The sequence below is a fragment of the Anomaloglossus baeobatrachus genome, chromosome 1 (assembly GCF_048569485.1).
Source record: "Anomaloglossus baeobatrachus isolate aAnoBae1 chromosome 1, aAnoBae1.hap1, whole genome shotgun sequence".
Taxonomy (NCBI): domain Eukaryota; kingdom Metazoa; phylum Chordata; class Amphibia; order Anura; family Aromobatidae; genus Anomaloglossus; species Anomaloglossus baeobatrachus.
Genome location: NC_134353.1, coordinates 768,722,936 through 768,736,869, shown reverse-complemented (window position 1 = coordinate 768,736,869; position 13,934 = coordinate 768,722,936). Strand labels below are relative to the sequence as shown.

The window sequence follows — 13,934 nt, the reverse complement described above, 5'->3', positions numbered from 1 at the left end:
ACTGAGTAATGGCTGGCGTTTGAAAGCAGAATTGTTTCCCGCCCAAATATGGTCGAGGTGATCAACGGAGCCTGGAGCAGTCTAGCAGCCACCTCCTCCACTGCTCTGCTGCCTCTTTTCTGCCAGTCTGTCCTCTGAGAGTCCCTGGTCTCTCTCCTGCCTCAGATCTTCCTCCCTGCTACAGGTGGCAGGCTTTCCTCCTCAGCCCAGGTGAGAGCACTGTCTGGCTTGCCCCCAGGGAATGAGATCACCAGTGGGGGGTCACTCCAGTGCCTCAGAATCACGGGCCTGTCCCAGAGGGGGGAGTAGGGGTATATGCAGGGCTCAGGTCTCCAGCTTCCCTCACTGCACGATCTATAGTGGCACACACTGCTGCAGAACTTCCCTCCTACCTCCTCCACGTTGCTTCAGACAGAGAGGTGATTGCAGTGTCTGCTCCCCCGCTGTCCTCCTCGGTCAGAAAGTCTCCGGTCTCAGATCTAGCAGATGCTCGAGTGGTGGGGGTTATATGCAGGGATGGCTTATACCCGGTGGCAGGTCTGCCTTAGGACGCTGGATGGGGACGGATCTTGCCCTGGCTTTCAGTTTGATCTCTGGCTGATGCTGGAGCTCTTCACTGCACGTCTTACATCCTCAGCGCAGGAGCCGGAAGTCAGACAGTTCTCTTTTTGTTCTCCATGCTTCGTGTGTCACACACAGATGCACAATGCAAAGATTGATTCAACTACCCCCTTTTTACCTGGTTTCAGATGTGATTTTCATATTGCCCACACCTGTTACTTGCCACAGGTGAGTTTGAATGAGCATCACATGCTTGAAACAAAGTGGTTTATCCACTATTTTAGAAAAATGCAAACAATTTTGTCTAGCCTTTTTGGTGTTGTTCAAATACTCACAAAGGAAATAAACGTGCATATAACAAAACATATGTAATTAAATCATTTCATGGGAGAATTGTTTTTGGAACAATATCACGGGTGCCAACACTTTTGGACGTGACTATAAATTTCCTTTTTGTGCTTTCACTTTGCATTTTGATAGTATATATTTTTTTATAAATTATGAACTTGTCTATTTTTTTTTTTTTTTTAAAGCATTGTTACTTTGCACCATTTTTTCCCTCACCAGCCTAAAATTTTGCACAGTTCTGAATAACTTAAAGGGTTATTCCCATCTCCAAAATCATATCCCAATATGCAGTAGGTGTAATGATAGTAATATTAGGACATACCACCACTTACAAATGTAGCATAGTTCTACTGATATAGCCATGACTCTTACCACGTGTAGTGCATTTTAACTTAAGTATCTATCAATAGCTATCAACTAGCTGACTATCACTATGTGAGTAGACGTAACCATGGAGACCTAAGCTGCAATGTCCTGCACATGAGGTAAGAGACATGGCTAATCAGAACTATACTACATTTTTAATTGGAGGCATTTGCTAATAATATTATTTTTACACCTAACTCCATATTGGGATGGGATCTTGTAGATGGGAATAACTATTTAACCTTAGAACGCGCAACCATAGAAATCTACAATAGAAAGCAAGTAACCTAGCAGGCCTGCGAGGCCCAATGTATGCGTTCTACGGTTAACTAAACTTTGGTCCATTTCTGCATGGGAGTTGTATACAGCCAGACAGTTAGGCTGGGGCCACACGGGGCACTACTGCAATGCTCGCATGAGACTCGGCTCGCGCTGGCAGTACAGCAGGAGCCAAGTGTCATAAGAGTGTGCCTGCATCTGAGGTCTGATCATGTGAGCGGACCTCAGCTGCGGGGGGCGGGCTGGCTCTCAGGAGGGGAGGGAGGGATTTCTCTCCCTCTCTCCTCCGTAGTCAGCTATTGCCATTCTCGCACTGCACTAGTGGTACACCGGTGTACCGCGAGAGTGCAGTGCGATTTTTCTCTCGCCCCATTCACTTGAATGGGTGCAAGAGAAAGAGTCTCAGCTTACAGTCCAGCATGCTGTGATTGTTTTTTCGGTCCGATTGGGGCTGAGAAGATAATCGCTCATGTGCGCTGACACACAGGCTAATATTGGTCTGAGTGGAATGCGATGTTTTATCGCACTCCACTCGCACCGATTTTCTCGCCGTGTGTCTTAGGCCTTAGTGAATTGTGATCCTCTGCGCACTGCAGTCTTTTTTAAAGCGGTTTTTAATAATGATCTCTTCAGCAACAGCTGATGCTGGGATTACAGCATGTCAATGGAGGCATCAGAAGGATAAATCATAAAAAGGAATCTGTCACCATGTATGATGTAAAGACAGAAACCCTGACTCATATATGTGTCACTGTACAGCTGCTTCCTGTAGTTTTGTTCAAATCACAGTTTTTATCAACAGAAGAGTAAAGGGAACCAATCACCAGGATTTTCGTATATAACCTAAAGCCAGTGCTATACCGGCACTATCAGGCTGATTCTATACACACCTGTAGTGGTCAGCTCAGATGTTTAGGTTTTGAAATCCAAAAAAGTAAACTTTATAAAATGAGTTGCTTGTTGAGTGACAGCAGCTGAAGAGCAGATAATATCTGGGGGGGTATTTATAGTTATCCCATCCCCCTGTTTGAATTAGCATAAGTATTATACAAACTATCACTTTGTCTTGCAGGACCTGTGAGGTCATACCCATGTGACAGGTATCCAGCTTTGGTGGCTGAGGCCCCGCCCCTTCTGGTCACATGGGTATGACCTCACACAGGTCCTTTCACAGACAAAGTGAAACGTTTGCATAATGCTTATGCTAATTCTAACAGAGGGAGGGGATAATTATGAATATATGATCTGCTCCAGTGCAACTGTCACTCAAGCAGCTCATTTTATAAACTTTACTTTTTTGGATTTCAAAACCTAAACATCCGCGCTGACCACTACAGGTACGTATAGAATCAGCCTGATAGTGCCAGCATAGCACTGGCTTTAGGTTATATGCGAAAATCCTCGTGATTGGTTCCCTTTAACAGTACAGGACTATTAGTAGAGGCTGCCACATAGTCCTCATATTCAATACCTCTGTTTAACCCCACTCACTGGTAGTTTCCTGTATCCACTGTGCATAGACAAAAAGTTGCCAATCACTGGTGTGGGTGGGGTTATATAGAGCTCAGCATTCTGAGAACTGGTAGATCTGCAGCATATAAAACAGTTTTTAATCAAAACTGCAGCCCAGTAAGTGATACATCACTGGAATTGAGGTTTCTGCTCCTACATTATGCTGCTCTCAGATGGGGTAGTAAAAAACCTGATGACAGATTCCCTTAAAGAATGAGCTAAAGAGGAAATATCCATGAAAGAAACATTCAAAGCTCCAAAGTAAAGCCTAGATTCTGAATGACAGACGATATAAATAAAAAGATTAGGCCCACAAAGTGAAGAAAAAAATTAATTTATTCATTCCATGCTCAATGCCATATCAGATGAGTGCTTGTCTGAACAGATAATGATGTCCTGGGGCTGCATCTGACGGGACAGATTGAGACCGCTGTTTGTGTTATTCACCATTGGCCATTAGCCTGGAGGCCAGCCCAGTTGACGACCCCCGAGAACATGCAGGTGAAGGTGGTACACAGACTGGCCACCATCTGGCCCTTCGTTTACGACCATACGGTAGCCATTCGTCAGGCCTACATCAGCAGCACATTTTTTGCCAACAATCATCAGATGTCCTAGGAGCTGAAAGAGAAAAGAGGTAAGTTCAGCTAGAGCGCATTTCTTACCTACTAATAGTGTAATTCCTAATACTGCTTAAAAAAAAAAAGAGATAAAACATTTTGTAGGAAAACTGGGGACAATTCTCCAATAAAGAGCGGCACACCCACCTCATGTCAGAGCGGCTTGGAAATACAGACCAGACATTCAGGTGACATATGGTACCACTAATACAAAATTTCTCATGTAAAGATAAAATGTAAAAAAATCAAAGAGAAAGAGGATAAAAGCAAAGACGACAAAATATTGATAGTCACCTCCTTACCCAGCATTATTGCTCACTTTATAACCTACTTATCAAAAAATGTATAACAGCAGGGGAAAGTGGTCGCCGTCAGTATCCATCTACTTTGGATCAGTGATTACGTGCCTTACATCCATGTGACCTTTACAGCCAATCACAGGCCTCAGCGTTTTTGTGCCATACATACTGGGATCACCACTAAAACCAGTGATTGGCTGCCAAGATCGCATGGATTTTTGGGGACGACCAGAGTGGCAGTACCTGAGTTGCTCGGAGTTTGACAGGTACAAATAGTTTTAATATTTTAACCCCTTGCTTCTGCAGCTAGTTTTGGTTTTTAACCCCACAACAAAAATTACATTTTATAAAGTGAAATCTATATTTCTGTATGTTTGCCTATTTTAGATATTTATTGGTGTTCACTAGCGAGTCAGTCAGTATTCATCTAAAACCATATTTTTTCAATTAATAAAATTTGCTAGGACCACGCTGCCATCTTGTGGTTGGCAGTGCTTCCAACCGATCACCACTCAGCACTAAGCAGAGTCACCTGCAATAAAGGAGATCTCACAGATTAGTTCAGAGACCACTGAGGAGCAGGTGTTCAGACGAATGTCTACTCTTAGGGGACGATCAGTGGATGTCACAGCCGTTCTGCAGGGATTTATTGCCCGAATGTCTCCATCCCCTGCCCTTTACAGAAAAGAGTGAATGGCTGTGGGGCCAAACACTGATATAGCGAGCATAACCCTCGCATCATCAGCAGACATCAGTCAATAGTGTCTGCAGTAGCCACCAGCGCTTCCCTCTGCCTGACTGTCCTTGACCTAAACCACATTCAGACCCTAGGGTGTGTGCACACGTTTAGGATTTGGTATTCTGACCCTAGGGTCTGTGCACACGTTTAGGATTTGGTGCAGAAATTCCACCACCATTTCTGCCTCTTGGCAGGAAAAATGCAGCAGCAAAAACATGTTGTTTACGTGTTTTCGGTGCATTTTTTTTACACAGTTTTGGTGCAGATTTTCTTATTTATTAAAATGAGTGAAGTCTGCAGCAAAAGCGCTGGAAGAATTGACCGGTTGCAATTTATTTGTGCACCAAATTGCAAGGAGAAAATACTCAATGAGTGCATGACACTTCAAGATTCTCATTGACTCTGCTAGCGTCAGGATTCCCTCCAGGATTTGTGACAAATCAGCTCTCAAAAACTAAACTGCCTTAGGCTATGTGTCCACGGGAGAATGTAGCTGCGGATTTTTCTGCATCAAAATCCGCAGCTTTCCCGCAAAATCCGCACCTTTTCAAAGCTGCGGATTAGCCGCGGATTTACCGTGGATTTTTTTTTTTCCCAATTTTAAAGCCAAAATCCGGATGAAAATCCGCAACAATAATTGACATGTTGCAGATTTTTCCGGATCAAATTCCGCACGAAATCCGCTGCGGAAAAATCCGCAGCGTGGGCACAGCATTTTCAAAATGCCATAGAAATGGCTGGGAAGTGCCTGAGCTGCAGATTTTCGGGAAATCTGCGGCTTTTCCGCGAGAAATCCGCGGCAAAATCCGCGTATTTTCCGCAGCGTGGACACATAGCCTTAGAGCAAAGCGAAGACGACGTAACCCACTGCACTCACAGAGCTCTCTATGCGCTGAGCAGCGACATCACGTAGATCAATCAACCCCCGAGAAAGGGAGCGGTGCTAGGAATGGGGACTGACAGCCACTTTCAACACAGAGTCGTATTAACCTATTATTGCACAGGGTGTAGATAGGTAGATAAAAAGAGGAATAGATAATAGAAGATATAAGATAGATATGAGAGATAGATAGATATGAAGTGGTGATTTTTCGGGATAGTTCTGAGTGCATGTTCTCTTCCCTTGTTATAAGAGCCATACCTTTTTTTTCATCCCATCAACAGAGCCATATGAGGGCTCACTTTTTGGTGGATGAGATGTAATTTTGAAGGACACCAATCATTTTACTATATAATATAAAATAAACAATTAGGGTTTGTGTCACTTTCTGAGATTCACCATTAAAGCCGTGTGAGGACTTCTTCATTTATGTGGCAAGCTGACTTTTTTTTTTTTTTTTTTTTATATACCAACCCGTGATATTTTCATAGATTGTATTGCATTTCTTCTTAGAGATATTTGGAAAAAAAACAAACCATAATTTAGAACTTTTGGTTATTATTTGTAATTTATTTTTTGATGGGGGGGAGAAGGCTCGCAACATTTTCCATTGAGTTAAAGAGGTTGTCCACTACTAGGACAACCCCTTATTATTCCACGTTTCCCCCAATTAAGATAAGAAAGCCTATACTCACCTCAGCTGCCAGCGTCTCCAGCAGCGTCTCCTAAATATGGTGTCTCCTGAATAACAGGAATAATTACTCATACGTCTGTAGGCAGTTAGAGAGAAAGCGGCAATGATTATATGCGGTGCTCGAGTAATGTCACAACCTTAAGTGAGCCCCAGGAACCCAAGTGCAGACACTGGTGGAATGGCGCCTAAAGGCAGGGGTGAGTATAGGTTTTTATTTTAATTGGGGGAAATGTAGAATGAGTAAAGGACAACCCTTTCTGATCTTAATGGTGATGCTAAATATGTTTTTTGTTTACCTTTAATGGGGGAAAAAAAGGGAGGTTCATCAGAGTGCCAAGGTGGTAGCAACATGGGCCTTCACCAGGCCGCTGGTTGCTATAGTAACCCATTGGAGACAAGCAGCTCCATCGGCTACGGTACAATTACATTATTTTGGGCTAAGGAGTTTGCCATTCCCTTTCGAAAAAAATCAGATCATGTTCTACACCTGCAGCTCCGGAATTACCCATCATGTACCTCTGATCACATACAGAGAATAGACTTGATTTGCTTTTGCGGATATTGACTTTTGTAACCTCTCGGTGTAATAAATCACATTTCCTCTTTTGCTCTCCTACAGACACACAGTATGAGATATATTCAAGTCTTCTTCAAGTTAAAAACAAACTGTCTTCCCAGCTGTGGGTTTCTCTTCTGCTCCCGGTTTAAACAGAATACATGAAAGTAAATGTGTCCCTCCGCTACGTGAACGGCTGGAGGCAACGAATCCTCAACGGGCCGAAAGAGAGCGGCTATTAATCAATATCAAAACAAGCTTTCACTTACAGCTTCATCAGCAGGATCCGCTTCTGAAACACGGCTAATGGCCTTCTTAGGCACCACTAAGAAATGTGTTGGCGCTTGTGGAGCGACATCATGGAAAGCGATACACTACAAAAGAAGAAAATCAAGACACATTAAATAATGATAAAACCTGAGGCGCCCAGTACAGGGATAGGACGATCAGAAGCAAGAACACACACCAAAGGCCAGGGTCGGAAGAAGCGAGAGGCGAGAGACTGGGAAAGACAATGGCATAGAGAGCCTTGTGCTTGGTGGAATCAGAATATTGTATAAAGGTGTCCAGACACGTGAAATGAATGTCAGTCAAAACCCCGTGGAACAGGCCACCTAATGTGTATTTGATGGTCACGAGTCTTTCTGCAATGGCAGATGTCACAGGGAAAGGAGATGACAGTGAGAAGGAAATAAGTGGTTTTCATGTTGTTTTAAAGAGGATAGGCTTTTAAGACAACCATGCTGCAGCCAGGCGATGTTCACACACAGCAGGTTATTCTACAGCCGAAACCTCCTCTCTTGCAAGTAAAAACGTTGCGATTAAAAGGCTAGTTTTTCAGCGTTATTTGCAGCATTTTCAGTGCATTTTTTATAGCGTTTTTTCTACTAAAATGTTGCTATTGCCCCCAATTTTTCAGGAGTAGTAGGAGAAAATGGATCCCACAGTTTTACCCTTTTTCTCCTGAATGACACTGAAAGAATTGACATGCTGCACATTGCAAAAACGCTACATTTTTCCAATTAAGTCGGAAAAAAAGTCTGCGCATGAAAAAGCCATTTATACAGGCATGCAGGCCATAGGAAGAGGAGTAAACTGATACCTGTGTTCTGATATCTTATTCCAGAGTAATCCACATTTTTCTTATATGTAAATGAGCTCTTAAGATCTATGGGCCGGACACCGATGTCCCTGAGAATCTGCCTCTGGAGCTCATTATAAAGTGAAAGGGGGATTACTAGTGTGAGACATGTATTAACTGACAGTCTGCTCTCCTGATTTACATGTCTCACACTGTTAACGCTCTCCTTCCATAATAAGCTCTGGATGCAGATTCTCAGAAATCTGTGTGCTGCCCATCTTAACAGCTCACATATTAAGAAAAATGTGGACTTCTCTGGAATAAGACATCATATTGCGGATAACCATCAGGTATCACTTTATTCAGCTTGCTATTACCTGCATGCCCATAGAGACGGCTTAGGAGGGTTAATCTTTTAAAAAAAGTCGGTCATTGGATTAATGCTGCTAACAGCACGGGCGGAATAAATCAGGACCTTGCTGCATGACTGCAACCAGGCATTTATTTCTCTGAAACGCTCCCTGTTTCAGAGGATCTTCCCAGCACCGCTGCAGGTGTTGGACTGGTCGTTCCCTATGTACATGATGGACAGACCCGGCAGGTTGCTGGGAAGAGTCTAGTGTCTTCTCCAGGCTCTGATTCATGCTGCCCACAGGTTGGACAGCAAGAATCAGGTAACAAGTTCCCTTTAATAAATTCACAACTGGGTCTTAACATTTCTGCAGCCAATGACCATGGTTGTACACAGTCTACAGCCAAGAATAAGGGTAATATCAGATTATTAATTCATTGTTAATTTCCAACAGGAATAACAAGGGAACAGCATAAAATTCCCCAAAGAAAGATGCTCCATAATGATTATTTACATGAAGAAAACAAAATCACTAAAGCAGATGTCAGTATGTACCGGTACATATTCTTGATACATTACCATAGTAGTCTCTGCCCTACTCTCCGCACTTGATTAGGTCTGTAAATGTATTACAAGAAATTAAGGTTTCCAACATTGGACTTTGGATGTTTCTACAAAACCTGAGAGAAACTGGATCTTAGGCCCCTTTCACACATCACTTTTTTGCCATCAGTCACAATTCGTCGAATTTTGAAAAAAAACGGATCCAGCGACTGATGCTGCTAGATCCATTTTTTTCTTATCAACTTGTATTAGTGACGGATGGCCTCACGTTTCATCTGTCGTTCGACGGATCTGTCGAGAAATTTTTGTCCATCGGACGGAGACGACGTCCATAGTAAAATTTTTTGTGTACGTCGAAAAAATGGAGTGCGACGGATCAGTTGCTGTCCGCCGTTTGCTAGAATGGAAACCTATGGACGCAGGATCCATTGTCATCCGTCAAATGACGAAATCCGGCACAGATCCCATATTTTTTAACTGAGCATGCTCCAATTATTATTTAGCCCTCAGCTAGTCGGATCCATCGTATCAGTTTTGCCACAATCTGCGACAGATCCATCGATAAAACGGATTGTGATTGATGGCAAAAAACTGGTATGTGAAAGGGGCCTTAGGCCCTGTGCGCACTAGAAAAAGGAATTTTCTTAAGAAAATTCTGGAGGCTCAGTAAGATTTCTGCACCTGCGGGAAAATACCGCACCGAAATCCGCATCCAAATCCGCATGCGGTTTGTTACGTTTTGCTGCGTATTTGGTGCGGCTATGCCGCAGTTACCTACACTGAAATCCGGAGCTCTCACCTGAGCTCCGGAGTGCAGCCTAGACTAAACTCCGAACGCCGAGAGATTGATTCCCCAGCGCTTGTAGCCTTGACTAACCTGCGAGCGCCGAGTGATTGATTCCCCGGCGACTGCCGTTTAGTTCAGGCTGGGCTGATCTCTGGAGCTCAGCCCGGCCTCTCTACAGCTGTCACCTGAGCTCCGGAGATCAGCTCAGCCTGAACTACACTGCAATCGCCGGGGAAACAATCACTCGGCGCTCGCAGTTTAGTCTACGCTGAACTCCGGAGATCAGGTGACAGCTCCGGAGTTCAGTGCAGGTAACCGCGGCCAGGCCTGGTATTACTGGAGATTTCTCCAGTAGCCAGTCCCGCAGCTACCTGCGGAAAAGAATTGACATACAATTGTTTTTGCTGCGGGAATCCCTGACATGCATTTTTTTTCCCATAGGATTTGCTGGTGAATCACTGCAGAGATGTTATGAACATTTTCTGCAGCGAAACATGCAGGTAATCAGCGGGAAAATCCAGCTAGTGCGCACAAAGCCTAAATGTCTAAAATTTAACCAAAATCTAGTTCCATAGGCACAGGTCACAGAATATCTGCAGAGTAGAACGGCAAGTGGGGTTCTCATTTTTTGAGATCTGGGGCTGTGTGAGGGCTTATTCTTTGCTTACAGAGCTGATGTGTTGTAGTTATACCATTTTGGTGTAGATACGATGTTTTGATCGTCTCTTATTGCATTTTATTGATATGTTGCAGCAATCAAAAAAATGTAAGTTTGCTGTTGTGATTTTTGTTTCTCATTACGCCCTTTACCGTTTGGATTAATTTATTTTATACGAGCTGTAGTACCCAGCATTGCCCGGGATAGTCTCTCTGTTTGTCTCTTGACCTGTCTGCTTCTGTCTGTCTCTGTATGTCTCTGTCTCTCTCTATGTTTCTGTCTGTCAGTCTGTGTCTGTCTGTATATCTCTTTTGTCTCTCTGTTTGTATTTGTCTGTCTCTTTCCCTGTCTCTGTATCTCTTTGTCTATCTCTGTCTATTTGTCTGTCTATCTCTTTCCCGGTCTGTCTGTCTGCATCAGTGTCTGTTTCTCTCAGTCTGTGTCTTTATCCCTGTGTAGTTCTCTGTCTGTCTGCCTCTGTCTCTTTCCCTGTATGTCTGCCTTTTCTCCCTGTCTGTCTCTTTCCCCATGTGTCTTTCTGTCTCTTTCTCTGTCTGTCTGTCTTTTGTTCCTATCTGTCTGGCTGTGTCTTTCCCTGTCTGTCTCTTTCCCTGTCTGCCTCTTTCCCCATGTGTCTTTCTTTCTGTCTGTCTCTTTCCCTGTCTGCGTCTATCTCTGTCTGTCTCTCCACCGACATAATATTACCTCACACATAAGCGTCTTATACTAACAATTTCCTTTGTTCCTATTGCAACCAATCACAGCTCCTATTAATAACCTTTATCTCCCAGCTCCATTGACTTTAATGGATACAGGTTTTTTTGGAGAGTAACTGTAAAGCGCGGGGTTAAATTTTCCCATCAAGACATAGTCTATGACATTCCCTGAGTCACATGGGGTGTCTGTGCAAAATTTTGTGATTGTAAATGTGACGGTGCGGATTCCTTTAGCGGACATACAGTACATACATACTCGCAGCTTTATATATTAGATTTTGATAGATCGGACATTTCTGAAAGCGCCTATAAACAAAAATGTATTTTTATTTTATTTAATAGTTTTATTTTGAATGGGGCAAAGGGAGTGATTTGAACTTGTGGTTTTTTGTGTTTTTTTTTTACTTTTTTCATATTTTTAAAAACTTTGCTGTGACTTCTCTTCTTCCTTTTACAAGCCACTCCTCTGATCAGTCCCTTTCTCCACTGTGTTGGTAGTACGGATCTAATTATTTATGCTTGTGGGGTTTTATAATGTCCTTATTTATAGGATTACTCCTGTGGACACGTTTGTTTTCATCTTGTATATTTATTGTTCCTCATTCTGGAATTCATGCTCTATACCGGCACCAGGTCCTCTGCTCGCAGTCAGGGCCGCCCTCGTCACCAGGTCCTGTGCTCGCAGTCAGGGCCGCCCTTGTCACCAGGTCCTGTGCTCGCAGTCAGGGCCGCCCTCGTCACCAGGTCCTCTGCTCGCAGTCAGGGCCGCCCTCGTCACCAGGTCCTCTGCTCGCAGTCAGGGCCGCCTCATCACCAGGTCCTGTGCTTGCAGTCAGGGCCGCCTCATCACCAGGTCCTGTGCTTGCAGTCAGGGCCGCCCTCGTCACCAAGCCCTGTGCTTGCAGTCAGGGCCGCCCTCGTCACCAGGTCCTGTGCTCGCAGTCAGGGCCGCCCTCGTCACCAGGTCCTGTGCTCGCAGTCAGGGCCGCCCTCGTCACCAGGTCCTGTGCTCGCAGTCAGGGCCGCCCTCATCACCAGGTCCTGTGTTCGCAGTTAGGGCCGCCCTCATCACCGGGTCCTGTGCTCGCAGTTAGGGCCGCCCTTGTCACTGGGTCCTGTGCATGCAGTCAGGGCCTCCCTCATCACCGGGTCCTGTGCTCGCAGTCAGGGCCGCCCTCGTCAAAGGGTCCTGTGCTCGCAGTCAGGGCCGCCCTCGTCACCGGGTCCTGTGCATGCAGTCAGGGCCGCCCTCATCACCGGGTCCTGTGCTCGCAGTCAGGGCCGCCCTCGTCACCAGGTCCTGTGCTCGCAGTCAGGGCCGCCCTCGTCACCAGGTCCTGTGCTCGCAGTCAGGGCCGCCCTCATCACCAGGTCCTGTGTTCGCAGTTAGGGCCGCCCTCATCACCGGGTCCTGTGCTCGCAGTTAGGGCCGCCCTTGTCACTGGGTCCTGTGCTCGCAGTCAGGGCCTCCCTCATCACCGGGTCCTGTGCTCGCAGTCAGGGCCGCCCTCGTCAAAGGGTCCTGTGCTCGCAGTCAGGGCCGCCCTCGTCACCGGGTCCTGTGCATGCAGTCAGGGCCGCCCTCGTCACCGGGTCCTGTGCATGCAGTCAGGGCCGCCCTCAGGCTTTATTCTGGCCTGTATATCATCACAGCCATTCAGCTTTTTTAATACTTTGTGTGTCTGGGATATTTGTTAATAAAGATGACATTTTGTCGTGTACTCTTCTTTTTATTATTACTTTGGCATATACAGGGTGGAGCCCCTCATTATTGAGTTCTGACCCCTAATTTCTTTCTGAAAGCCACTAAAATGGAACAAATTACTGAAAATATGAGAAACAGCAATAACGGACGTGGGCCACAGACTTTTGATTTCTGGCTTGGATGAAATCGGACATCTCCGTGCTTCTTGTGCAGATTGTAATGGGCAGGATTACTGTGAAGCAACCAATAAAACCCATACGGGGAAAATTGGATGTCTGAACGAGGCCTTAAACTATAACCGAATTTTCTTTCTAATTTCTATTTCTGATTTCTGGTATTCAGTAGTAAATGATGTTAAAAATAAAATAAAAAAGCATTACTGGATTGTTTACTCCACCATACAGAAAGCATAAGTGATAAAGCAGGTGAACGGACCTGAGAAGTACACCACTTATAGCTACCTTGTGTGACACAAGAAATAAACCCTGATAAACCACAAAGACAAAAATACATACACACATACACACACCTGAAATCCTGCCACTAATGGAAAAAACAACACGCCCTCAGGCAGCTGTCACTGACATACATAGTCAGAGCGCCAGGAGTGGGATGATGAGATCCGCCACCTGAGGGCGCTCTTTGTCTCCAACAATCAGTACAGCGGAGCGGCAGAGCTGACGATCCATCACCTCCACTCAGATGAGCCCACTTTAGCCTCCAGATCGGGGGTCCCAACAGTTGGGAGATTCCCCCCCCCCCCTCCCCCTCTAAACTTGAGAATACCCCTTTAAGTAGTTAATGTAACCCGTCAGATTTCACTCATTATGCTGCAAATCTGCAACAAAAACAGCAGCAAAATCCAAGAGAAGCAGAAGAGGAGTCTCCTGCAGAAATCTCAGATGTGATGGCTCAGCCCCGCACCGAGCACGTGTTACCGTCAGGCGCCCTCATGCACACGGCTGCACGCCACGTACTTGATCGTCCTCATAGAAGATTTTGGCCGGGATTTCCTTACGGATTATTTTCCCAAATATGGTGTCACCACCAGGACGAGCCGCCTGCGCTTTGCAGATTTCATCCGCCATGGCTGCAGTCCGGGAGACTGACAGTCGGGGGCGGGACCAAGCGGTCCTAGACTCTCAATTCTGCGCCTGCGCTGGCCAGATCGTCACCGGAAGCGCCGCTGTCGGCCATTTTTAAAGCGGGAAAGACTG

The 13,934-nt window shown here is 45.2% G+C and overlaps 1 protein-coding gene across 1 annotated transcript; it reads right to left on the bottom strand.

The window, feature by feature from the left end:
* Nucleotides 1–3,384: 3,384 nt before the first annotated feature.
* On the bottom strand, nt 3,385–13,853 carry HINT1 (histidine triad nucleotide binding protein 1). Its single transcript, XM_075324623.1, has 3 exons — nt 13,695–13,853; nt 7,124–7,228; nt 3,385–3,687 (listed from the first exon to the last, which is right to left on the bottom strand). Exons 1-3 carry the CDS (start codon nt 13,803–13,805, stop codon nt 3,523–3,525), a joined length of 381 nt encoding a protein of 126 aa, XP_075180738.1. The 5' UTR covers nt 13,806–13,853; the 3' UTR covers nt 3,385–3,522.
* Between the last annotated feature and the right edge of the window lie 81 nt (nt 13,854–13,934).

Excerpts from the sequence above, each read along its gene's own strand:
- HINT1 (XM_075324623.1), bottom strand. The coding sequence starts at position 13,805 with ATGGCGGATGAAATCTGCAAAGCGCAGGCGGCTCGTCCTGGTGGTGAC. Across the intron at positions 7,229-13,694 it reads TCTTCTATGAGGACGATCAA|TGTATCGCTTTCCATGATGT; the intron begins GTACGTGGCGTG and ends CTTCTTTTGTAG. Across the intron at positions 3,688-7,123 it reads CGGATCCTGCTGATGAAGCT|CTCCTAGGACATCTGATGAT; the intron begins GTAAGTGAAAGC and ends TTTCTCTTTCAG.